Here is a 24,272-nt window from a genome sequence, read left to right as displayed (position 1 = left end):
AAGAACTAATATAGTCCATGCATTAGTTTAATGGATAACCTCACCTTTAGAGTAAATCTGTAAGGTAAACTTACATTAGATCCCCTCCCCTTTCCCCCCCCCCCGGTCCCGCTGTGCCAGTGTCCCGCGATCCCTGGCTGTGAGGCACCAGGACGCCCTTCACCTTTTCGGGGATTTGAAATTCTCCTGTGCTGACAGGATGGGCTAGACGGATTCTAATTGGTGAATGCCGTCCATGTAAAGGTGCTGACCAATCAGAATGCCTCCTATCTGTACACACTAAGAGGTAGGAAAAGGAGATTAAGCCACGGGGATTTCAAATCCCCAGACCGGTGAAGCAGCGTCCCAGTGTCTGACAAGTGGGGAATCGCGGGACACTGGCACAGTGGGACCGGGGGGCAGGGAGGGGTTCCAGTGTAAGTTCACCTTACAGATTTTGACTTTAAAGTTATCCAGACTACCTATAAAGAACATATTTTCAATAAATAACAAACCCCAAATCAGTGCTGAAGTTATAGCTACATTTCATTAACATTTACAAAAATATAAAAAAAAAAAAAGTCTGCTCAAAATAGGTTGCGGTTTTGAAAAACGATTTGATGAGGAAATGCATGATACAGACCACTTGTCCTATACCTGGCCCTCAAAAGTCACATCTCATACACTTCATGCTCGTTCATACGCACAGCAGCCCTTGGCATTTAATCGTGGTGTAAATACCACACCACTGTGCTGCAACTGCTTTCACTTAAATGGGTCGCAATTGGCTGTTTAATTTTTGCTTGTGTGATTGCATACCCTTCTTTAAACCTGAACACATATGAATTACACAGGTTCTGTGGCTGATTAGGATAATTAAATTCACTTAGTGCCTTATTTGCAATAAGTTAGCCTCAGAACCTGTGTAAATATGTGTTCGGGTTTAATGGCATGAGGTGGCAACCCTAGTGAATGAGCCTTTCGAGAACAGGTGAAAAGTGTGGTTTAGAGGTTCAAGACTTTCTGCCATAAAGAAAACACAGGAGTTCAGCTAGATGTGAGAATTTAATCACTTTTAAACATGGCTTAACTTCTAGGCAATAACTTACTCAAAACAGATGTAGTAAAATTGAGTCCTTTGACAACAACGGGTTAAATCTTACACACCTCAATAAAATCTTATATTTAGTTAAACTAAGCTGAACAGGTACTAAAGATTTCAAGTAAAAGCCGCCACCAATATGCCTACATCTATCCTTACATAAGCCTTTTAAGCACCCTCTGGAACATCCAGGATGTTTAGTAGTGGCTTCAACCTCCAACGTCAGAACTCTGGCCTGCTCCCCATCCCGTAATGAAATGTGGAGTGAAACATGCAATGCTGGGGGCAAGCCAGATCTCAGATTGGACCTGGAATTTCCATAGTGAGTTTGGTGCCTGTTTTTATGTTAGGTTTAGCACATGTCAAATGTGATAGTTTTACTATAATCCCTAAAGGCCCATAAACACGATCGGACTTTGACAAAAAAATTACCTGTTTTAAGGCAACATCCGACCGTGTGTACGCTCCATCGGACAAACTTTTTCGGTTTTCATCAGATAAATGTTGGCTGTGCGAACAGACAAACTTTCCTGCAACAAAAGTCCTACGTCGGCTAGTCCGATCGTGTGTACACAAATCCATCGGACTTTAGTCCAAAGTACAAACACGCATGCTCAGAACCAATGCAAAAGATCAGACAACAATACAGAAGTTGTCCAAAGGGTGGCGATAATGAGCTGAAAAACCATGTGATTTGGTGAAAGTTGGCTGAAAAAGTCCTGCTGTGTATGCATACCAAGTTCAGAGCCAAAGCCCTTTGGACAGAAATCCACTGAAAAGTTGCTTTGAAGTCCAATCGTGTGTACGAGGCTTAACACATTACCCAGAAGTAGTAGTTTGTCTTCGCAAACTATTGATATGATGCCATTTACATGATACAGGAAAGGAAGGAAGTCAGTCAGTCAATTACATTCTTGCCAACATTTCTTCGCTGGAGAAATACGGTAAATAGCTTGGCTACAGTTGTCTTGTTCAAGAATATAAACCAGCTTCAATGGCTCTCAGGAACAGCTATTCATAAATATGCAATGAGCACTAGACTCATTACAGCAGGAACCTGATTGTTTGGTATAGATTACACATACATTTTTATTTCATAAACTTTTAATACGCAAGTCAATTTGTGCAATAAACCAATAAATCCTGGTTTACAGCTAGATACTATGCTAGAGTGTGTTTCTCAACTCCAGTCCCCATGGCACCGCAACAGGTCATGTTTTCAGGATTTCCATTAATTTTGCATGTGATTTGATCAGTTTTGCTGCCTTAGTAATTACCACAGCCGTTTCATCTGAGGGAAATCCTGAAAACATGACCTTTTGGGGTGCCTTGAGGACTGGAGTTAACAAACACTGTGCTAGAGAACAATGGGGGTTATTTACGAAAGGCAAATCCACTTTGTACTACAAGTGCAAAGTGCACTTCAAATTGCACTTGGAAGTGCAGTCGCTGTAAATCTGAGGGGTAGATCTGAAATGAGGGGAAGCTCTGCTGATTTTATGATCCAATCATGTGCAAGTTAAAAGGCGTTTTTTTTATTCTCCTTGCATGTCCCCCTCGGATCTACAGCAACTGCACTTCCAAGTGCAATTTTAAGTGCACTTGTAGTGCAAAGTGGATTTGCCTTTAGTAAATAACCCCCAATGTATTTTCAGACTCCCAGCTTGTTAACTTTGTTATTAAATGAAGTTGAACACTCTATGTTATACCTTACAAAACTATGTGGCCTAAAAATGAAAACAATCAACCAAAATGCAACTTTTTAGATATGATTGCAGCAACCAATTGCTTCGGATTGTCATAACTCTTTACTGATTTAGCTACAGTGAACTGGAATCTGACCATGATGGAATTACTGCATGGCAATCATGACTGCTCTTTCCGCTGCCTTCCGAAGACAAAAGTGCTGCATTATTACGCCAGGAGAAGTCTTCTTATATTTCCTCCATGGCTTTGGATTCATGTAACCTGTGATATAGCAACACCCTGGGAAGGGCACTAGTGGGGATAGAGCTGCTGTTCTCTCCAGCACCAAGCATAAAATACAAGAACTGTTGCAGTGTACCACAGTACCTGCACTGCCAAAACCTAATCGTGCAACCCTATCACCATTTAATTTCCGTTTTAGTAATCACTTCCTTACTATTTCAGTGCTGCCTTTTTTTCAAGTGATTTTATTCTTGCCGTTTTAAAATGGATCTTGTTGTGGGGAGCATGAAATGCAGGCAAAGCAATTTGTAAGGGGCTAAAAAGGATCCCAAATGTGAAAGCCCTTATTGCTGTAGGAAATTGTAGTGATCTATAGCAGTTTCATGTACAATGTCTCTAGCCTTAAGCCTCGTACACACAATCCGATTTTTGGCAGGGAATTGTGTGATAAAAGACTGTTTGCCTAAAATTTGACCGTTAGTACGCTCCATCAGACAATTGTTGTCCAACTTTCTGCCAACAAATGGATAGCAGGCTAGTAAATTTTCTGCGGACAACGGTCTGTTGTCAGATTTTTGTATCGTGTGTACACAAGTCCGTCACACAAAAGTCCAAAGTACAAATATGCATGCTCGGAATCAATGCTCACCAAACACAACATTAGCAGAAGGTGCCAAAAGGATGGTGCTCAAGAGCTGAAATTCCATGTAGTACGTCACTACATTCGTGTTAGTTGGCCGACAATTGTGTGTTGTTAGTATGCAAGACAAGTTCCTGGCACACGCCCTTTGGACAAAAGTCTGACGCTCTGTTGACCAACAACCGGATCGTGTGTACGAGGCTTTAAGCCTCGTACACACAATCGAAAACTGGATGAAAACTACTGCTTTCAAAGCGTTTGTATGGTAATCTGATCCTTAGTACATAGCTTTCAAGAGCCGATCACAACAGTTCATCTGAAATTATCCAAAGGGACAAACCCAAAATGATTTCTTGTATGATACCAGATCGTACAATTAGTACAGCATTCAACCGAAAAAAAAAGGAAGTAAAAAAAGTAAGAGTAAGAACATGTATGGTTGGAAAGGAAAGAATACATGATACGTAATACAATACAACATATTACATCACTTCTGAAGTTGTATTTTGTCGTATGAGAATTTCCGAAAGTTGAGTAACCTCTTCATGTTTGATATGATACTATCATGCAAAAAATAAAAAATAAAAAAGGACAATCATTTGTCTAATATTCTCATTGTGTGTACGAGGCTTTAGTCTCCTGCAACATTCAAAGAGGTAACCACACCGGTAACATATCTGCACTGCAAAACAAAATCTGTTATTTTGAAAAATGGGACAGTCACTGTTTAGCAAACAATTCAAGGCTGGTGATTGACATAGCTTTTGGTGGCCTTTCTTTTAAATCCATGATCAGAAGAAACACATGGATATGTTTCATTATTTCCCAAGGCTAAGTTATTCGGTTGGCTTTAGATCCATTTACACCACAACATACTGCACTTAAAGTGGTTCTAAAAGGCTGAATGTTTTTAACCTTCATGAATTATATGCAAGAAGGTAAAAAAACCTTCTGGGTGAACCCCCCTCCCCCAGTCCTTACCTGAGCCCCCTCCGATCCAGCGATGTTCACGATAGCCTCAGTGGCTGAGAGCGCCCATTGGCTCCCACTGCTGTCAATCACAGCCAGTGAGCCAATGAGAAGAAAGCAGGGGGTGGGGCTGTGCCCCATCTCTATGTATCTTTTTGACGCATAAAGCAGTGGCCTGGGAGCAAGCATGTAGTGGTGCCCCCAGGGCAAGCAGCTTTCTCTGGGGGCACTGCTGGAGGAGAAGAAGCCAGGAGCACCAGCAGGGGACTCAAAAAGAAAAGGATCGGAGCTACTCTACAAAACCACTGCACAGAGCAGGTAAGTAGAACATGTTTGCTATTTAAAAAAAAAAATATTTTGCGCATAGAGGCGCACTGCAATAAGCGGTGTTCATTTTTTACATCTGTCTAAAAAAAAAAATAATGCAGCATCTTTTTTTTCTTCTAACAAGCAGCAACACACAAAGCTATCAGATTTGTGCATTGTGATGTGCTGTAGTGCAATGTACAGTATATATGCATTAGTGTGCGGTTAATGATGAATGGCAGCACATGTGTACCATGTCATGCCAGCCCTTAATAACCAAGGGCTTGTGTACAAGAGCTCTTGGGAAGGGGGTCGCAAACCAGTGTGAAATGCAGGCAGATTGCACTTACAAACTTGCTGCATTAAGCTGTTGACACAAGCCCCGAGCTCCTGAAAATGCAAGGTACAGCACTATATGTGGCTATATAAGGCAAGCCTAATATAGCCTATTGTATTATATTATATGTTACCATGCTCAGCGAATTGGAGAGGTCTATCGCTCCAGTAACATCCCAACACTTTACCTCCTTGTAGGCTTCATGCATATAGTTATAGGAAAACATGCTAGTTTGGCTTCGGAGAATTCTCAGCAGCACTGCTGTGGATTATCCAGCCATGAAATATAGGAATGTAGATGGAACAATTACATTATATTTTTTCATGATGGAAACAAAACTTAACTGGCAATGCTGATTTTACATTCATACGTAATATAGCTCATCAACTTCTTGATGTGTTTCTGCCCCTCAAAAAAACAAACTTGAACTTGAAACATGAAAATAAGATAGCCAGTGGAAGCTATGTTCCAAGGTCCCATTCAGTGGGGCTGTCCCTGTCTTGCAAGGGTTTAATGCTTGTTTAGGTCTAGGGGGCTGCTAATGGCAGTTTTACTTACCCAATCCTCTGCTGCCAGTCTTGAAAGCTCAATCCCCATAGCCTAGTCCCCCTTCTCATGATCCAATTGGTCGTAAATCCTTGGATGTCATCAAGTCTAATGCAGTCGTAGCCCTGCATTGGACGTGAGGATGCTGAGGGACGGTCCACTGCCAGAGCGTAGGGAAGTAGAAGAGAGCATTGTGGGAGCGAAGGAAACTGCTTTTGGTGACCTCCTAGACCTAAACGAGCAGAGGCTGCTGCACCACAAGAAATAATTTTTCCTTTCCACAGAGATAGGCTTTAAAAGTATGCAGTGTAAATACTTAAATATGAACTGGTATGAGTGTGAGAGGAAGAAGCAGTACAAAGGCCAAACTATTCATGTGCTAAGAAGCAAGCTGATAGGAGACAGCAGAATGACCGAAGTGTTCATCATTGTGCTAATCCCCCTTTCATTGTGTAGTCACAGGCCTGGGAGAGTCCAGAATGACCTGGACTCAGTAAGTTGATTACATAATGCTGGTCAGACCGAGGACACCTAAGGGCAGAAAGAAAAGAAGGACTTTGGGGAAGGATCTCTGGACTGAAGGTACAGCAAAAGCTGTTTTTATTTCATCTTTTCATGGACCTTTTTTAGATCTTATTTTGCTTGGAGTTCTGCATTTAAGAGTTGGTAAAACAGTTCTTCCATTGAAAACATTTGAAAAGTTTCACATTCCTTAGGTGTCTGCTGTTAAACAAGGACTACCTGGCTCCTGAGACTTGTGCACTGTATCCACGAAGCAGCAAACTTAGACCCAAACGTTCTAACATTACCAGGGTTTTTCCTTGCAAACCTGTCAGAATAGAAATATGGAAGCAATTCTGTACTGATAAAATAGGCAGTTGAGCTTTTTAGAAATAGCAGTTTTCTGGCCACTAACTTTGATACAGAGTCACAGCCAAAAGAACAATATGCAGATCAGCAGTTGTGATTTTCTTGTTACTTCACTAGCTGCATACTTATTCCAGGTCAGCAACTAAGAACCTTTAGAGGCCAGAGATAGCCGTGCAAAAATAATTTTTAGTGCAATCACAAATGGCAAGCTCTCTCTATTTCTCCAAGTACACAATTCCTTTAGATATGCAGCTCTAGGATAGTAATGCTTACCCCTTGTTTCACTACTGAGCGAGTCACTGATCCAGACCAGGGGTCTCCAAACTATGACCCGTTGTTCAGGAACTACAATTCCCATCATGCCTAGTCATGTCTGTAAGCCTAGGTTCACATTGATGTGAAAACAGCGGCTATTGCCGGCAATGGCACCATCCGAATCGGTGCAGCGCTGACTTTGCAGCATTGCACCGATTCCCAAAAGTAGTTTCTGTACTACTTTTGGTGACTTCAGGTGTAATATCAATAGACATCTGTGCAGCAACCTGAAACGGTGTGAGTTCAGCTGAACTCGCAGATTTCAATCCCGCTGTCAGTGTGAACCTGGGCTAATTGTCAGTTTTACAATGCCTCATGGGATGTGTAGTTCTGCAACAGCTGGAGAGCTGTAGTTTGGAGATCCCTGATCCAGACCAAGCATGGATTACCTTAAAAAGCTCAAACTATGTTTTAAAGTATATTAATTATACACAGATTTTGAAATTAAAGTTATGACTAAAATCTAAGCACCCCCGTAGAAATGCAAAATTCAGTAAATTTTTTAGAGCCATCCAATGCATTTTTTGACATTTAACTAAAACCAGATAACTTTAGTTATTGCCATTTTTGTAGGCAGAAAACTTATCAGGTTCTTCCATTTCATGCTCAATGGAGGGAAAATTAATTGCGTATGGCTAGTTTAAAGCAATAGTTTCTGCCATTTCTGCTGTGATGGAGGGCAGCTTCTACGTGAGGCTGGGCACAAGGCTGCTCGAGTAAAGAGCCAACCAATGCCTTCCACTCGCATGGCCGATAGCTGGAAAGATTGGGGCCCTACCATAATGATCATACATGGAACCACATATTATGATCTTGACTTCCGGTATGCTTTACTAAACATATAAACCTTTTACATTTTTTTTTTTTAATTTAAAATATATTATTTTTATTAATTAGTGTTTAATAGTTTTGTTTTTTTATTAATATTGTCCCTGTAGGTGCAAGCACAACTTGAGTCAATTTAATGTCAATATCTATTATGAAAGCAGTATATACTATTGTAAAGTATAACTAAAAGGCAAAACTTTTTTTTTTTTTTTTTTTTAGATTTAGTTAGAGTACCCACTCTGAGGAGTTAGCACAGTCAGGTTTTTATTACCATCTCTGTTGCAGTTGGGGATATTCACTTTCTATGACACCTGTGTCACTGGGAATTACAGTGAAGGTAAAGCCAAAATTCTGAGTTGCCACCAGAACAGGAATAGAGGGGAGATCTTGGAAGGTGGACATTTGCTCCTGTGACATCTGTCTAAACTTGGCCATACACTATGAATTTCTTCAGGACCAGGGCAAAATTCTCTCACTAGGTGGCCTGGTCAGCTGCCTCCTGCTCGATCTACCTCTATTGAAAAAAATAAAGAATGATGATCGATGAATCTGGGTAGAAAAAAAAATGTCAGCCAAAAAGCAGCTGCATACAATTGGATATACAGAAAGAGGTTCATGTAACTGTGCTGTATAGTAAGGATAAATGCATCTAAAAAGGTAATTTTTTCCATTTTCAGTGTATGGCCAGCGTCAGAGTAGAGTTCCTTCGCATTGAAAAGATATCCTCTCTCTTCCTGTTAAGTCTAAAAGACAAGAAGGAAATTCCCCAATAAGACAGATTGCTTTAAAAAAAATAGATAGTGGTCTATCCAAATTGAAAGATATACTTTAACTTGCAATAAAATTGTTGAAACGTGAACGTTGCAGTTTCCAGTCAGGTTCATTAGGCACAAAGTAAGCATAGTTTTGGGTACTGTACTGACAATCACAGCAAGTATAATCTTTAAAATCACTCACTGCAAGTGCACAAAAATACAGTTCAGTCAGCAGTATGCACATACAGGGGACAGGGTACTAAAAGTAAATAGACTGTTCAGTTTGCAAGAGAAATTGCATTGTAAAAAATGATTTTTCCCCAGAGATTAGTGAATGAAGTGAAACTTTGCTAACCACCATTATGCAATCATATGCAAGCAAAAATTCCTTAAAAAATAAAAATAAATAAATAAAACCCATTTCCTCTACGATTGGGTATTCTTTGCAAAGTGCAATTTCACCACATTCACCAAGCTCTGGGGAAGACTCCCCTGCAAAATACAACTTAACTTATAAAGTGAACTGCCTATTTAAGTAAATTAACTCCATTGACTTGAGAGAACATTAAAGCAGCTTTTGGCAGAAAGTAGGCAGTTTTTTTTTTTTTTTTTTTTTTTTTTTAACAAGGAAGGATTCTGGTGCAAGGCTACAATTTTAGATGAAGATGAGAAATTCCTTTTTTCTAATATGGAGAATGGTAGTAAACATTGGCTAGATGCAATTGACCACATAACAGAACACTAGGGCAGTTTCCAAAAGAAAAAAAAAACAAAAAAAAAACAACCCCTTCTTAGTATAAAGGGCCTTTAACAGTCAAAAGACATGTAGAAAGGCTTAGGCCTCATTTACACCATGTGCAGAGATATGAGTTCTTCTTTATGTGTTGTGCAAGGGCACAAAAAATAAAAAACAAACAATTGTTCCCTATGTGCCCTGTGCCACAACACTGGTATCACGTGTGGATTTTTTTTTCCTGCGCAGGAATCTGCACTGTGTATGCAGTTTTCTGGGCAGAAAAAAAACTGACGTGATATTAACACTGTGGAGTGAACACGACAGATAACTGACACACGTGAAAACCCACTGAAGCGTGCATAAAAACTGATGTAAACTGAGGTCTCCGCAAGTGAATTCTGCGTGATCTTCCCATCAGTTTTCAAGCACATATGGTGTGAACGAGCCCTTTCAATAGAAACACACACATAACAGGAACTACATGTGGCCACACACCCCCAGTATGACACAGCTGTCAATGGTAGTAGCAGGAAAAGACACAGGGCGACACCTAGCCATCGCCAATGGGAAAAGGCAGACACAAATTATTCTGCTTGTGTGATTTAGATCAGTTCGTTTGCATATAAGCAGCCCCCATAGTTTATCAAGTCAAAACTTCTATTAGGTTATATTTAAAAAGGTATAAAGAACTTTGTAAATGTAAACTATTAAAACAACTTTTACACTGGAATTCTTCTTTGTTGTTTGTAATGTGCTCTAAAAGGCTTATTAGGAAATTAGTAAAATTTTGAGGTGTTCTACAAAGGTCATAGCAAATGTCTACAGGTTCTTGTGCTATGCCTAAATCAACCTTATCTGACTGCCATGTGTTTGGTTTACCCGTTCTGGTGGGGTTTAAATACCTGACTGAATCCTTACAGACTGAAACAACTAAGGTTTTGGCAGCAATAAGGAACAATAGGAGGTAGCAGGAAGCCTGAGTCGTGTATATTGTTCAAGACAGATTTGCTGAGCAACGTTACCAGAAGATCAGTCACTTATTTCCTCCTATACCCTTTATGCAGTGCTCTATGGTCAGAACATGGAAGCTTTGCTTGCTCCTCTGTCCAAGAAGGTAGTATAAAAAAAAACATGTATGCATTTTCATTTGCGAACCGATAGTATATTGCTCATGGAAAGTTATCCACTTCACCTCCCCAGAACTAGCATGGACAATATTTAACATTGCATATTCAAAGTTTTCAGATATATTTCACAATAAGCCTTTCTTGAACAGATAATGTTACTTTTCCATGTCACTGGAAAGTGTTGAAATAAAAAAAAAAAAAAAAAAAAAAAAAAAAAAAAAAGGATATGCAATTAGGACATTTTACAAAATAAATAAAAAGGTTAAAAAAAATATAATAATTATATATAAAATCTTGCTCACAATTCATCACACTGACATACCAAGTTGGCATGACTGGAACCAGACCCATTGATAGTTTCAGGCATTATCCGATTGCTCTCTGCTTCACCTTTAACAAAATACCATCATACACTAAAACAGCAGATAAAAGTGTGAACTCCTTTAGGACTAAGGGAAGGGGAAAAAAAAATGTGCATTTATTTAGCTGCTGTTCAAGTGCAACGCTTCACATGCTCTAAAACATATTCTGGAAAATGTAGACTGCATACTTGTAAGCCATCCAATTTGCAAGGCATTCTGGGATACTCATCTTCTTTCCATTTGTTCTCTTCCGGATCAAATGTTAAGATAGAGTCACTATAATGGCCATTGTAACATAGCCCACCGAGTACCATTATTTGTTTGTCGAGTACAGCCACACCATGACCACTCCTTCCAATAGGCATAGATGCTAGAATGGTCCACTGGTCTGTTTCTGGATCATACACCTCAGTAGAAGGACATCCCTGTGATTCAAAAGAAGCCCTTAGTATGACACAAACACCCCCAAATACATAGAGTTTTCCATTGTAAGAGATCATTTTGTGAAAACATCTGGCATAGTTCATTTTGCATTTGTTTTCCCAGCAGTTGGTGTGTACTTGTGTTCTTCGGGTTCTTTGTTCCACTGTGCCTTCTTTACTGGGGTCAAAAACACAGACTTGCTTAGATGTTGAAGAGGATGTAATTCCACCAGTGATGAACAGCTTATTGTTAAGAACCGTACCTTCGTGGCCATACTTGTTTACTGGATAAGGGTCCACAAATTCCCATTTGTTTTCTACTATATCATAACGTTCTGTTGAGTAAAAGGTTTCATCACGCGTCCTACCAGCAACTGCATAAATATATCGCCCTATAACACCCACTGCGAACTCCGACCGAGGTACAGACATATCAGCCATCCGGACCCAGCTGTTTTGCCTTGGGTCATACCTAAACACTTTGGATGAAGCATGAAATTCTCCATCTGGACCCAGTTCCTCTCCTCCAAGCAAAAAGACAAAGTTGTTAACAATAGCAAGGCAGTCGGGCCGAAGAGGTACCAGAGGACCTTCAAGTTCCCACCACACTCGTGGTTTGTGCAGCAAAAGAATTTTGCTGTTGACCATGCTGTGTCCAATCATTCCTCTGAATACTGCTGTTTGAGGTTTTGCTGAACGAATATGATTGGATTTCATATCCATCAAAGGTTGCTCGCTTACATTGTGAAAGTAATTTAGTGCCAACTCCACTTCCTGCCTTAGCTGACGTGAATATCTGTAAAACTCAGAAGTTTTTACCTGTAAAAGAAAAAAAAAAAAAAAACACAATATAAAAGCTGATGTGCACAATTAATTCTATCACAAAGTCCAAACAATACTAAAGACTTACATTTCAGTTCTGCAAGGTAAAACTTTAACTTCATATTGGTAACCATTTTAGAAACAAGGCAATAGAAAGTAAATCTCTCCAAATTACCTAGGGTGATATACCCAGCTTCTGAGTATCATTCTACTGAAATCTGTATCTACATCAAACATGAGATGTGATAAATGTTCTGACTCAATACCAGATCTACATTACAGAGTAATATGTACCCAAGTACAAAGCCACCCCAACCTACCAAAACAAAAAAAAAAAAAAAAAAAAAAAAAAAAAAAAAACACCCCTCTCCACACACACACACACACACACACACACACACACACACACACACACACACACACACACACACCATTTAGTACTCCACACTTGTGACTGGGAGGCAGTTAATCCATGTTTTTTACCTCCCCCTTACGCTGCAAAGGCGGGGGGGGGGGGGGATACCCTGCAACCACACTAAACGGGCAATGAGGAGGCAACAGAACTCCTCCTCACCACCTGTCAAATGTCAGGTGAGGCGTAATCTAATGGGATCACTCTTCAGAGGGCAACACAAGTGTAAAGGAAGCCTTACTCTGCTATGATGGACTAAGAGCATCTATAAACAAACTAGACAAAAAATGTTGGGAGAAATAGCAATTGGACAGGTTGTTCAGAAATTATGTCCAATTGCTACTGTTTGAGATAAGCCAGGAAGGTATATAGATTAATGCTCAATGGACGAAAGCCTGTTTGGCTATAAAATTAGGGAGTTTGACAATTAGTAGATATTCAAAAAAAAAACACGTGTGCCCAGCTGCTCAGTAATGATAAAATGCAATAGTCAGATGTATGCATTATTTTTCTATTGTTCTTTAATAATGCTTTGTTTTCACAGGTTCAATTTTAGTTGTGTATTTTTTGTATCAAACTATTACTTTCTTGTATCACGTTTCCTGTTTAACAGGTCTGTCTGTATGCATTCCTATGCAAGCTCAAGCCTAGTTCACATGATCAGAAAATGGTACAATAATCTGATTGTTAGTACACAGCTTTTGAGAGACAATCACAACAGTTCATCCAAAATTATCCGAAGGGACAAACAAACATTTTTCATGTAGGATACCAGATCGTACAATTTTCATTTAATCAATACAGTTTTCTTCCAAAAAAAAAAAAAAAAAATCAGAAGAGGAAAACCACGCATGCTCAGTAACGAAAGAATACATTACATCATGTCCAAAGTTGTATTCTGTTCTACAAGAATTTTCTTAAGTTGAGTAACCTCTTCATTTTTCACATGAGACTAGCATGCAAAAAAAAAAAAAAAAAAAAAAAAAAAAAAAAAAAAAAAAGCTTCGTACACACAGGCTGAATGTCGGGCAGTTTCTATTGAAAGCCTAGTACACAAACCACTAGTCTTTTAAAAACATGACAGCTCAAGTCAGAGCCGCTGTACTAACGATTCCATGTTAGTACAGTAATCTCCCCTGCTGTTCTATTGTGTTCCGACAGGGGGGTACCCCCCCCCCAACACTTCTGTCAGCAGACCTTTTTCCGTCATGAGGCTTCGATGGAAGCCAGGCAAATGGCCAGCTTCTGTCGGACCAGCTGCCATACACACGGGCCGAATGTCTGACGATTTCTATTGAACCGGCTAATGCCGGCCGACATCTAACCAGTGTATACTAGGCTTAAGACTTACATCTACTTCTGTTCACACTTTCTGAACAATGTAATCTAGAGAAACCTAATAAAATGGTTTGAAGTACACAATTGGGCACTTATGTTATGTGTGAAGAATGAAGTTCTATATATTATTCGCTTTGACAAAACAAGACATAAATCAATGCCATATAGTATCGGGAATTTTTTTCACTAGGTATACTGACTACTGAATTTGTCCAGCCCCATCTTAGCCTTTATTTTACAAACCAGAAAGCCAGACCGGTTGACACAATAAAATCGATTCTTCCTAAACTGTAATGTAACACAACATTTTACTTTGTGAATGGACAGTGAATGGCCATAATCACTTTTTTTCATTGAGCTCTTTGGCCCTATTGGAAAAATGTTCCCTCTCTTCCTGTCTTAGTAAAAAAGCAAAACAAAACCATCTTCAAAAAGGGACAGTAAACCAGAAGGAAAATCTAAATGTTCCACAGACTGCAATAAAAGCAGGACAGGGTACCTAAAGCTGGCCATAGACAGTTTGAATCTCAGCCGGTTCAGCAGGAACCAGCCGATATTCAAATTCTGTATGGGCAGGCTGAATGTACCAAGTTGATTGTTCAATCTGGTTGGGTACAACCAGCCTGTCAGATTTTACTTGTGATTATCGCTAGTGGCCGTTATAGCCACTTGCAATAATCACTGTGTCCCCCCCACTGGGACAACACAATGGCTCTGCGGGAGGGATTCCTTCATTAAACACTGGCAGTGTTAAGGGGGAATGGAGCAATTTTCTTTCCTGCAACCTTCGGTTGCAGGAAAGAAAATCGCTCCGTCTATGGTCGGCTGAAGCTTCATCCTCCATTTAAAAAAAAATGAACATCTAAAAAGGTTTCTGAAGGAGTCCCAATCTACTAAAAGAACTATGCTACCAAAGAAGACACTAAGGCTGCATTCATACCTGAGCTTTTTCAGCTCGTAAAACACCAGAAAAACACCCAAGCAAAATCCTATTCATTTCAATGCCCCAGTTCACATCTGAGCATTTTGTAGCCTGAAGAAAAACGCCTGAAGCTCAAGAAAACGTACATTAGCTTTTGGGCAGATTACAGGCGTTTTTCTGCTTTTTACATTGGTGACCTTTTGACCTGTACAAAATTACGGCAAAAAAAAAAAACGCAGAGGTGTGAATGCAGCCTTACTAAAATACAGAGGGCAAAAAAAATAAATAAAATCTACAAATGTTAGAAAACTGATATACAAAAGGATCCAATGTCTACCATACTTTTAAAGTCATTACCATGCTATCAATTTAATAAAAGGAGACAATATGTAACCTAAAAACGAAACAGATCCAAGTACAGGGCAACACAAGAGGTTTTTTTTTTTTACTCAATTATGTTTTGAATAGGAAAGGAATACACAGTATGTGTCGATGTGCACCCTGCAACCTGTGTAGAAACTTCCTGGACATTCGATAGGAGAAGAATTTGACCATATTGGATTTTATTGGCGATTTGTTCTACCCTTGAGATAAGGCTTACTCAAGGAATGTCTTATTGGTATATAAACATGTACACTTGCCTGAAACTAGCATGTATTTATGTCAAGATATTTCTGCAGTCTCATGTTCATTGGAAGCAGGAAATATGTTTAATGCTAAATTAAAAATGAAGGTGGAAGTTTGGAGCATTTAAAAAAAATAAACAAAACATACATCTATACTGCAACATTGGTCTGATGCTGTAGCTGTGCCATGTCTGCTCTAAGCCTAAGAACTGAGTGATTATATAACCGCTGATTACTCACTGCTGTCTTTTCAGAGCAGAGAGCAGTGACTGTCAGTCACTGCTCTGTCCCTTGAGTGCTTACTGGAACACCAGGCTAAAGAAAGAGTGGGCACAGCTGGCTTAGGCTCTTGGCCACACGCTGAGTTTTTTTGACTAAAATGCCATTTTAGTTTTAGTCGTATTTTAATCTACTAAAATCGAATGGATTTAGTTAAATTTTAATGCATCATTTCTTTAGAACTGCCAAATGTTATATACTCCTGGAGTAAAGATCTAATAACATGTTAATTATTTATGAAATTAAGGTTTGAACATGCACTACAGACTCAGCAGCTGTGATATAAATTCTATTTCGTTTTAGTCATAAACTTTTGACTAAAATAGTATGGATTTAGTCAACGAAAATATTTTAGTCGACTAAATCAACACTGGCTGACAGCAGGCTTTAGCCTGCTATAAACTCACCTGGAGTCACAGGAGAGCTGCAAGTTCATTCCTGTGACCTAGAAACAGTAGTGTGACCAAAAAAAGCTTTGGCCATACAACAATTTCATGGAGCCAAAGAACATGTACTCAAAGTTCAAAGTTGGGTTTGTGCGTTTGCCTGCACCAGAGTGCATAGTACTGCAGTACCTTGCACTCTGGTTGCCGTGTGTTTTTAAAAGTACTGCTAGCACTACTTTTGTTGTGATCCAGTACAATTTCAACCCGATCAAAGGAATGGGCTAAAAATTGCAGAATGCAGAGCATTTCCTGTGTGAATCTGGTGTGAACCAGCCCTAACTCCAATCTGTACCCAAAAACCCAGGTATTGCCTCACTGGATACCACTATCTTGTGTCTTGCACACCACAGGAGGAGGTGAGGACATGCAGTCAATCACAGTCCACACATCAAAGACCTCTGCTCTTCCTGTAATAACAGGTTTACATTTTCAGATCAGTAAGCAATTTAATGTCTGCTTCGTCTGTACACTGTCAGGAAAAGATGGGGGTGTTTTAAAACTAACATTTTGAAGACCCTATATAGGAAAATATATAGGCCACAGCGTGGCCCCAAAACTCCTCCTCTGGGGTCCTCTTCCCTTCCGAATGCCCTCACAGCAAGCCACTTGCTATAGGGGGAACTCATACAGGCTTGATTTTGACCCGGGCCGTAGGCGTCTATTCAGACACACAGTGCAGCTTGGCCCTGCCCCCTGCTCTGAGGTCTTAACAGACAACAGCAGGAGCCAGTGACTCACGCTGCTCTCATCCACGCCTTGAGGAGGAGGGAGAAGAGCTGCTGCAGACACAAGACAGCGCTGGATTGAGCTCAAATAATTAGGGGTGGGGTGGGGTGGGGGTGGGGGGCGCAGGGCTACTATTGAAAAGGCTTTTTACCTTAAAACAGAGAATGCATTAAAAGGGGTTGTAAAGACAGAAGGTTTTTTTTTTTTGTTTTTTTTTATCTTAATGCATTCTATGCATGAAGATCAAAAGCCTTCAGCCCCCCCCCCTAGGGGGGGCCAATCAGGAGAGAAAGGGGTCAGGGCCAAACTGCAGCTCCGTGTCTGAATGCGCACACGGAGCTGCAGTTTGGCTCAGGTGCCCCCATAGCAAGCTGCTTGCTGTGGGGGCAATCGACTGTTATGGGTAAAACTCCACTTTAATGTGACCCTCAACTTCGCCCAAGACAAAGCAACAGCTTCTCCTTAGGGTTAGGAGGGTAAAGGGGCACATATTCCACCTCAACTTACTCCAAGTATGAAAGGCATCAAAGCGCTCTTGTGCCTGCCTTCTTGCAAAACAAAGTTACTAAAATGGCCATCACCAGACACTAATGTTGTCATGTGGAGGCAAGGAGATGGTACTGGATGGTAAGGGGTTAAACCCAGGATGATGACTGCAGCTATGGGTATCAACCCAGTATTTTTTTTCAGCTGGCAATAGGCTTTAATGTAAAAGCAATCTTAGTGGCTAATTAGCCATTGAATTGCTTTTACAGGTGGCGGAAGTGGTCCCCCCCCCACCTACTCGCTGCCTTCCCAGGCTCTCCCATTCTGCTGGCTGACCATAGATGACTGAGGACTGGAAACCCCTGATCATCTATATGGTCTAAGAAACCGGAAGTGAGAAGTGTTTGGTCACTTCCAGTTTCGGTGTAATGTAAACAGGCCATTACCGACCTGTGAAGCAGATATTGGTTTGAGCTGATGCTTTTAAAGGCAGAGGAGAGATATGGGGTCTAATATATCCCAGGTCTCAGTAAAAAGTCACTGCTCATGCTATCAGAAGGGGTGTTGTTAATTCCTTGTGATAGCAATTGAATTAAGAGACAGTGTAAAAAAATAAATAAAAAAACACGTAAACTGAGATTGCACCACACATAAGAGGTATCACTGCGAAAATTACAGCAAGAGCAATAATTCTAGCACAAGACCTCCTGGGAAAATCTAAAGTGGTATCCTGTAAAGGCTTTTATACTGTCGCCAAGGGATAATTTAATGTACCATAGTTTGTTGCCATTCCACGGGCGTGCACAATTTTAAGGCGTGAAATATTTGGTATACATTTACTTGGCGTAACATCTTTTATATTGTACCAAAAGACTGGGTATTATATCGTTTGAAAAAACGCTGTGCAAATACCACGTGACATAAAAAATGGCAACACCCAGCATTTTATACTCTAGGGCCTCTGCTTAAAAAAAATAAAAAAATTAAAAGAAATGTATAATGTTTGGGAGTTCTAAGTAATTTTCTACCAGAAGAAAAAAAGTCAATTTTTACATATACTGTATGTGAGAAGTGTCAGAATTGGCCAGGGGCTGAAGTGGTAAACCACTAAGCAGTCCATTCAAAAACAAAAGAAAAACCACACCATTTAATATGTGAAAATAAAATAAAACACAAAAGAAAAGATTTGTTACAGGCCCCATTAATCCTCAAAAAGTGCAATAGTTTGAGATCTATAATGGTTTATTTTGCAATACTGAAAATGTAACAAAATAAAAAGATGATAAAATCGTCACAAATTTATCCAGGATAAAAGTGGTGGTTCTCTACACCTTCTATTCACTTCTTCCATATCTTTGGTTTGCATTCTAAAATATGTAGCTATTTCCAATGCCCTAGCTAATTTAGGAGTCCTGTCTAGGGGTTTCAAACTCACCAACCTTCTCACAGACATGGGATGGGGTCATCAAACAAAACCTGATGTTCTGAATGATGCTATCTGTGTGTCTCCAACGTCTCCTATCATGTCGTAACCAAGCCTGAACAGCTTCATAGAGCTCAATCTCAGGAAACCGGCTCAGACGGTCATTGTCCAAGTAGCTCTTGAGCTTTTCAAAGCTAAGGTAGGAGAGGAAGTCAGGTCTAGCCATAAGGGGAACAAAGTTTTCCAGCAGAAAGGCATCGAGTTTTTCCCTCACGCCTTCTACATCCACACTGAAATCATCTAAAAGCCTCATGATCTCTGCACAGTTGTCCAGGCAAATTTTTGCCATGAGGAAAGAACAGCAAAATTTCACTACTTCTGTCAGCTGCACATACATAGCGGCCTGCAGAATTTCATGGACGGTAGCCATACTGAGGTCAATGGTCCCATAGTACATAAACTGAATGACATGACTGAAGCCCGTGGCTGTCAATCCCTTTAGGTAGATTTTGTCCTGGTCACGTTCTCTCATGTCTGCGGTGAACATGATGCGGAAGTAGTCACTCTGTGTGGCCAGTAGAGCTTTGTGGGCTTGGAACTGGTGATCTTCTATCACTAATGTGACATCGACCAATGAGCCTTCTTCATATAGTGCCCTGAAGCCAGCAGAGACACTGCAATCATGGATTGAAGAAGTATACCCTTCCACGTCCCCAGCCATGAATTACCTTGGGGAAACAAAAAAAAAATATATATATATTATATAAAATCATTGATATGCGGGTATGATTTATAAACAATAGTTAACATGAAAAAAGAAGCTAAAAGAAGCTGGACTTTGAGTAAAAAAAAAAAAAAAAATAATACAAAAACCTACAGATATACACATGACAAACATAATATAATGCAATATAAGGAGGAACTAAAGGGTCATTTCACACAAAAATATGAAAAGTGTATTCAATCTACAGCTATTTAAATTAAAGCTGCCATAAGGGAAATACAGGAGTTTCTATTGCTTTCCTGCAAAATTGTAGTTACCTTGCTATTAAGCTGACTCACTATCTTCAGAACAATTTAAATGACTGATCAAGGATGCAGATCAGGAAAAAAAAAAATTAAGAAAAAAACGTAAGTCTGTATCTGGAAGACTTAAAAAACAAACCGCAAGATCAGCATAACAGCCAGGCAGAAAAAGAAATTAGCAACAGCTTCCTCCATATTTCACATATGCCAATTTTATTTCCTACCTCTAAGGCCCATGTATCCATGCACACATAGGAGTTAAGAAGAATTTACAGTAGAGGCAGAAAAACCAACCCACTGCCAGTGCACCCAGGAGCAGCAGCGGTTTGGCAGAAAAATGCTTGACATCTGTAAACATGCCTAAATGCGTGTTAACACTAGGCGCGTCAAGCACTTGAACATTAATTAATTTTAATGATCAAAATAAATGATTATTCTGGCCAATTGAATGAACTAATGCCCAAACGCTTGATGTGTTTTTTTTCTTGCCAAAACGTGGCTGCCATGAGAAAATGTGTCTAGGAGAGATTGGCAAATGTCCCGTGTGCATAAAGCCTGAGGCTGGGTACCAGGAGATTGCAACCGGCTCTCTATGGAGCCGGTTCACACATCTTCGCAGCGGCTCCGATGCAAATTGCACCTGTGCGTCTTTTGGTCCTTTTCAAGTCCAAATTTAGCCCAAAATTCAGGCTGAAATGGTGAATGGAGACGCACTGGGCTTCTGGCTGTGAGCCGCTGCATGTTATATAGTATAAACCCAGCCTAAAAATTAAACGCTTCTACTGGCATATACCTTTATATACTTAGGCCAAGTTCATACAGCTGGTTACATGCCAGCACAGGAATCCAGAGACAAAAATGACAAAGGTGAACAGCAGTGGCCGCTGCGGTTATAGATGGATGTCCACACATGGACGCAGTCAGGGCCCTAACCAAAGGTAACCTCTGTGTGTGGCTATATATGAGAAACGGTGGCCGCTGTCAGCCTGACAATTTAAGTAGGTTGAGCAGGCACTGCTATTCGCATGCCCCAGTCCACCGACTCTTGCTTTTTGGAATCCAGCAGCTGTGTGTAATGCTGCGTACACACGGTCGGATTTTCCAATGGGAAATGTTCGATGTGAGCTTGTTGTCGGAAAGTCTGACTGTGTGTATGCTCCAGCGGACATTTGCTGTCGGATTTTCCGCCCACAAATGTTTGATAGCAGGTTCTCAAATTTTCCCCCAACAAAACTTTTGTCGGAAAGTCCGATTGTGTGTACACAAGTCCACGCACAAATGTTCACGCATGCTCGGAATCAAGTATGAGCCGGAAGCACTCGGTCTTGTAAAACTAGCGTTCGTAATGGAGATATCACATGACTATTAAACTTCCTTTTTATTGGCTCATCGTACGTTACCGCGTTCTCACGTTCGGAATTGTTGGCCTACATTTGTGTGACTGTGTGTATGCAAGACAAGTTTGAGCCGCCAACAACCTTCGGACAAAAATCCACAGTTTTGTTGTCAGAAAGCATTTTTTCTAGGCCTCATGCACAAGGAAGAAAAAAAAAAAAAAAAAGATGCGTTGTTGTCTATGGAACAATGCACACAGCTGCGTAAAGATCAGTAATACAGTGATGAGCACAAAGCCATGAAATAAAAATGCAACATTTAATGTTTAAGAGTAGCAATTTACACAAATACATGTGTATAATCAAGTATATGCATGTATAAAGCAACACTGGTAACTAGCAGAAGATGAAGAATTCTACGCATCTGTAGAGATGCAAGGACTTTACGAAACATTTTAATAAAGAATCTGACAAGATCCCAAGTAAAAATATCAGTCAAGTATTACGTCTATGTGCAAGTGGCCTGGGGGCCCGTTCACACTGCATGCAGTGCTTTTTTTTTCCCCCTATACAACAAAAAGCATGGAAAGTAGGAGTTAAGGGTTCCAGTGAAATAGTTCACATCAGTGCAGTGCTTTTCATTTCCAGGAAAAAAAAAAGTGTAAAACATGCTGCTTTTTTCCTGCACAGAACGGTCCTGGAATGCGGTAAAATGCATCAAAAATGCACCGGATCACAGAACAGTAGACAATTAAAAAATAAAAAACAGGAAAAAGAAAGAAAGAAAGCAAGCAAGAATCTGGAATTCATTCAGAAGCAAATAAAAGACGCGCATGCAGAAACGCATCCGGAACGGATCTGTATGACATTTTTGTTGTGTGAGCGGGCACTGACAGTAAAGCTTTCTTAAAACGGAGTTCCACCCAGAAATGAAACTCCCGCAGATCGGATGTCTCTCCCCCCCCCCCCCCAACCGTTGCCACATTTAGCACCTTTCAGGGGGGAGGGGAGCAGATTCCTGCTCCCACTTCCGGGAAAGGTCGCCACACTCTGTGGGCAAACTACGCAATGTCTGGCCCCTCCTCCTCCCCGCTGCCTTCTGTGAGACACACGGGTCCAAGAAGATAGCAGGGACCATTCGGAATGCGCAGCGCGACTCGCGAATACGCGCAGTAGGAATCAGGCTGTTAGTAAGGATGCGGGCGCCACCCCTGTCCGTCCGTCTCCTGTGCCATGTCCGAGACTGCGCGCAGAAGGCGGCGACGGTCACAGACTGCGCGCAGAAGGCGGCGACGGTCACAGACTGCGCGCAGAAGGCGGCGACGGTCACAGACTGCGCGCAGAAGGCGGCGACGGTCACAGACTGCGCGCAGAAGGCGGCGACGGTCACAGACTGCGCGCAGAAGGCGGCGACGGTCACAGACTGCGCGCAGAAGGCGGCGACGGTCACAGACTGCGCGCAGAAGGCGGCGACGGTCACAGACTGCGCGCAGAACGCGGCGACGGTCACAGACTGCGCGCAGAACGCGGGGACGGTCACAGACTGCGCGCAGAAGGCGGGGACGGTCACAGACTGCGCGCAGAAGGCGGGGACGGTCACAGACTGCGCGCAGAAGGCGGGGACGGTCACAGACTGCGCGCAGAAGGCGGGGACGGTCACAGACTGCGCGCAGAAGGCGGGGACGGTCACAGACTGCGCGCAGAAGGCGGGGACGGTCACAGACTGCGCGCAGAAGGCGGGGACGGTCACAGACTGCGCGCAGAACGCGGGGACGGTCACAGACTGCGCGCAGAAGGCGGGGACGGTCACAGACTGCGCGCAGAAGGCGGGGACGGTCACAGACTGCGCGCAGAAGGCGGGGACGGTCACAGACTGCGCGCAGAAGGCGGGGACGGTCACAGACTGCGCGCAGAAGGCGGGGACGGTCACAGACTGCGCGCAGAAGGTGGGGACGGTCACAGACTGCGCGCAGAAGGCGGGGACGGTCACAGACTGCGCGCAGAAGGCGGGGACGGTCACAGACTGTGCACAGAACAGTTAGTTAGAGGCTGCAGACACGATACAAGAAGCTGACATTGGGGGAATATTACATGAGAAATGACAGGACAATAGGGAAACAGATCCATGTCTGCAGGGGCCCAGATGGCCACAGGATGGGCCCTAGACGAAGCACGGTTACCTGACAGAACAAGAAAGCACATTAGTCCAGACTTCCCAATGACCAGAGCTGACAACACACAGCCTGCCATCCTCCTACAACTCCCAGCATGCTCTGCTCGGGATGGACTGCCATTGTAGACCACCTCCAGATACACCCAGGTATCACTATCAGCGGGAACACCGGGGAGGTGAATGGGAGAAGTGCACAGGATGAGGGCTACAACACACACAAGGTATCCCATACTCACCTAACAGCAGACACACTGAGGGGATCGCTCCTACACCGAGTCCCGGGTAGAACATCCGGACTTATAGTCTACACATCACCACCGCCGCTCTCTGCATGTCCACACATCCCTCGCCACGCTACTTCAACGCCTTCCGTGATCTAATTACTGCTCAGATACCCACAGCGTTCACACCAACAACCAACCTCTATGGGCCACAGCCGGAAAGCGAGTCACCAGTCCGACAAGCCTGATTGGCTGCTCCACCTGATAGCCTTACAGGATTGGCGAACGCGTTTGCTTCCCGGTCCTCCCTTTCCGCCGCTGTCTTCCATTCCATACGTACGTTCCATTGCCCTTAACAAACATGGTTGTCACAGCGGACTAGTCATGCTATGGATTATGTGGAGGCTCTCTGCCTTCACCAAGAATGGAAACACTAAAGGCCATATTATTAATAATTATTATTACTGTTATTATTATTTACATTTTAATAATAATTTAATATTTATACAGCACGTTTTTAATTGTTAGGAAGCCTGCAGACATTAATTTGATGACACCTGTTGAAAAATTATTTTAAAAACATTTGCCCCCACCCCCCCCCCCACCCCTTTCAAGTGGTGGGAAAAATATTCCTTTTCACATTTAAAAGCAAAACTTTTTTTATTTTAGTTTTGGATAGAGTAGAGAGGAGTTAACACACCTATTAACCTCTTAGTGCCAACAGTACCAGCGGGTGGGCTTTAACGCTAAGCGGCCGCATGTATGCGCCCCTGTGTAAATGACTTACCGTCCTCAGAGAGCGCTCCCAGCATGGC

The 24,272-nt window shown here is 41.8% G+C and overlaps 1 protein-coding gene across 3 annotated transcripts; it reads right to left on the bottom strand.

Moving 5' to 3' along the window:
* Positions 1–1,031: 1,031 nt before the first annotated feature.
* Positions 1,032–23,762, bottom strand: KLHL15 (kelch like family member 15). 3 transcript variants are annotated; one of them, XR_012241745.1, is made up of 4 exons: positions 23,473–23,715; positions 18,720–19,431; positions 10,762–12,042; positions 1,032–8,564 (listed from the first exon to the last, which is right to left on the bottom strand). XR_012241745.1 is itself a non-coding variant. In XM_073616510.1 (3 exons), the coding sequence occupies exons 2-3, from the start codon at positions 19,422–19,424 to the stop codon at positions 10,933–10,935; spliced, it is 1,815 nt and encodes a 604-aa protein (XP_073472611.1). In that variant the 5' UTR covers positions 19,425–19,431; positions 23,658–23,762; the 3' UTR covers positions 1,032–10,932. The 3 variants fall into 3 exon arrangements, 2 of the variants coding, with proteins under 2 accessions (XP_073472611.1, XP_073472610.1); XM_073616510.1 differs by having other exon boundaries at positions 1,032–12,042; positions 23,658–23,762; XM_073616509.1 differs by having other exon boundaries at positions 1,032–12,042.
* Between the last annotated feature and the right edge of the window lie 510 nt (positions 23,763–24,272).

This window comes from Aquarana catesbeiana, linkage group LG02 (genome assembly GCF_042186555.1).
Source record: "Aquarana catesbeiana isolate 2022-GZ linkage group LG02, ASM4218655v1, whole genome shotgun sequence".
Taxonomy (NCBI): domain Eukaryota; kingdom Metazoa; phylum Chordata; class Amphibia; order Anura; family Ranidae; genus Aquarana; species Aquarana catesbeiana.
Note: the sequence above shows the minus strand (reverse complement) of the source record. Positions and strands in the feature narration are given on the sequence as shown.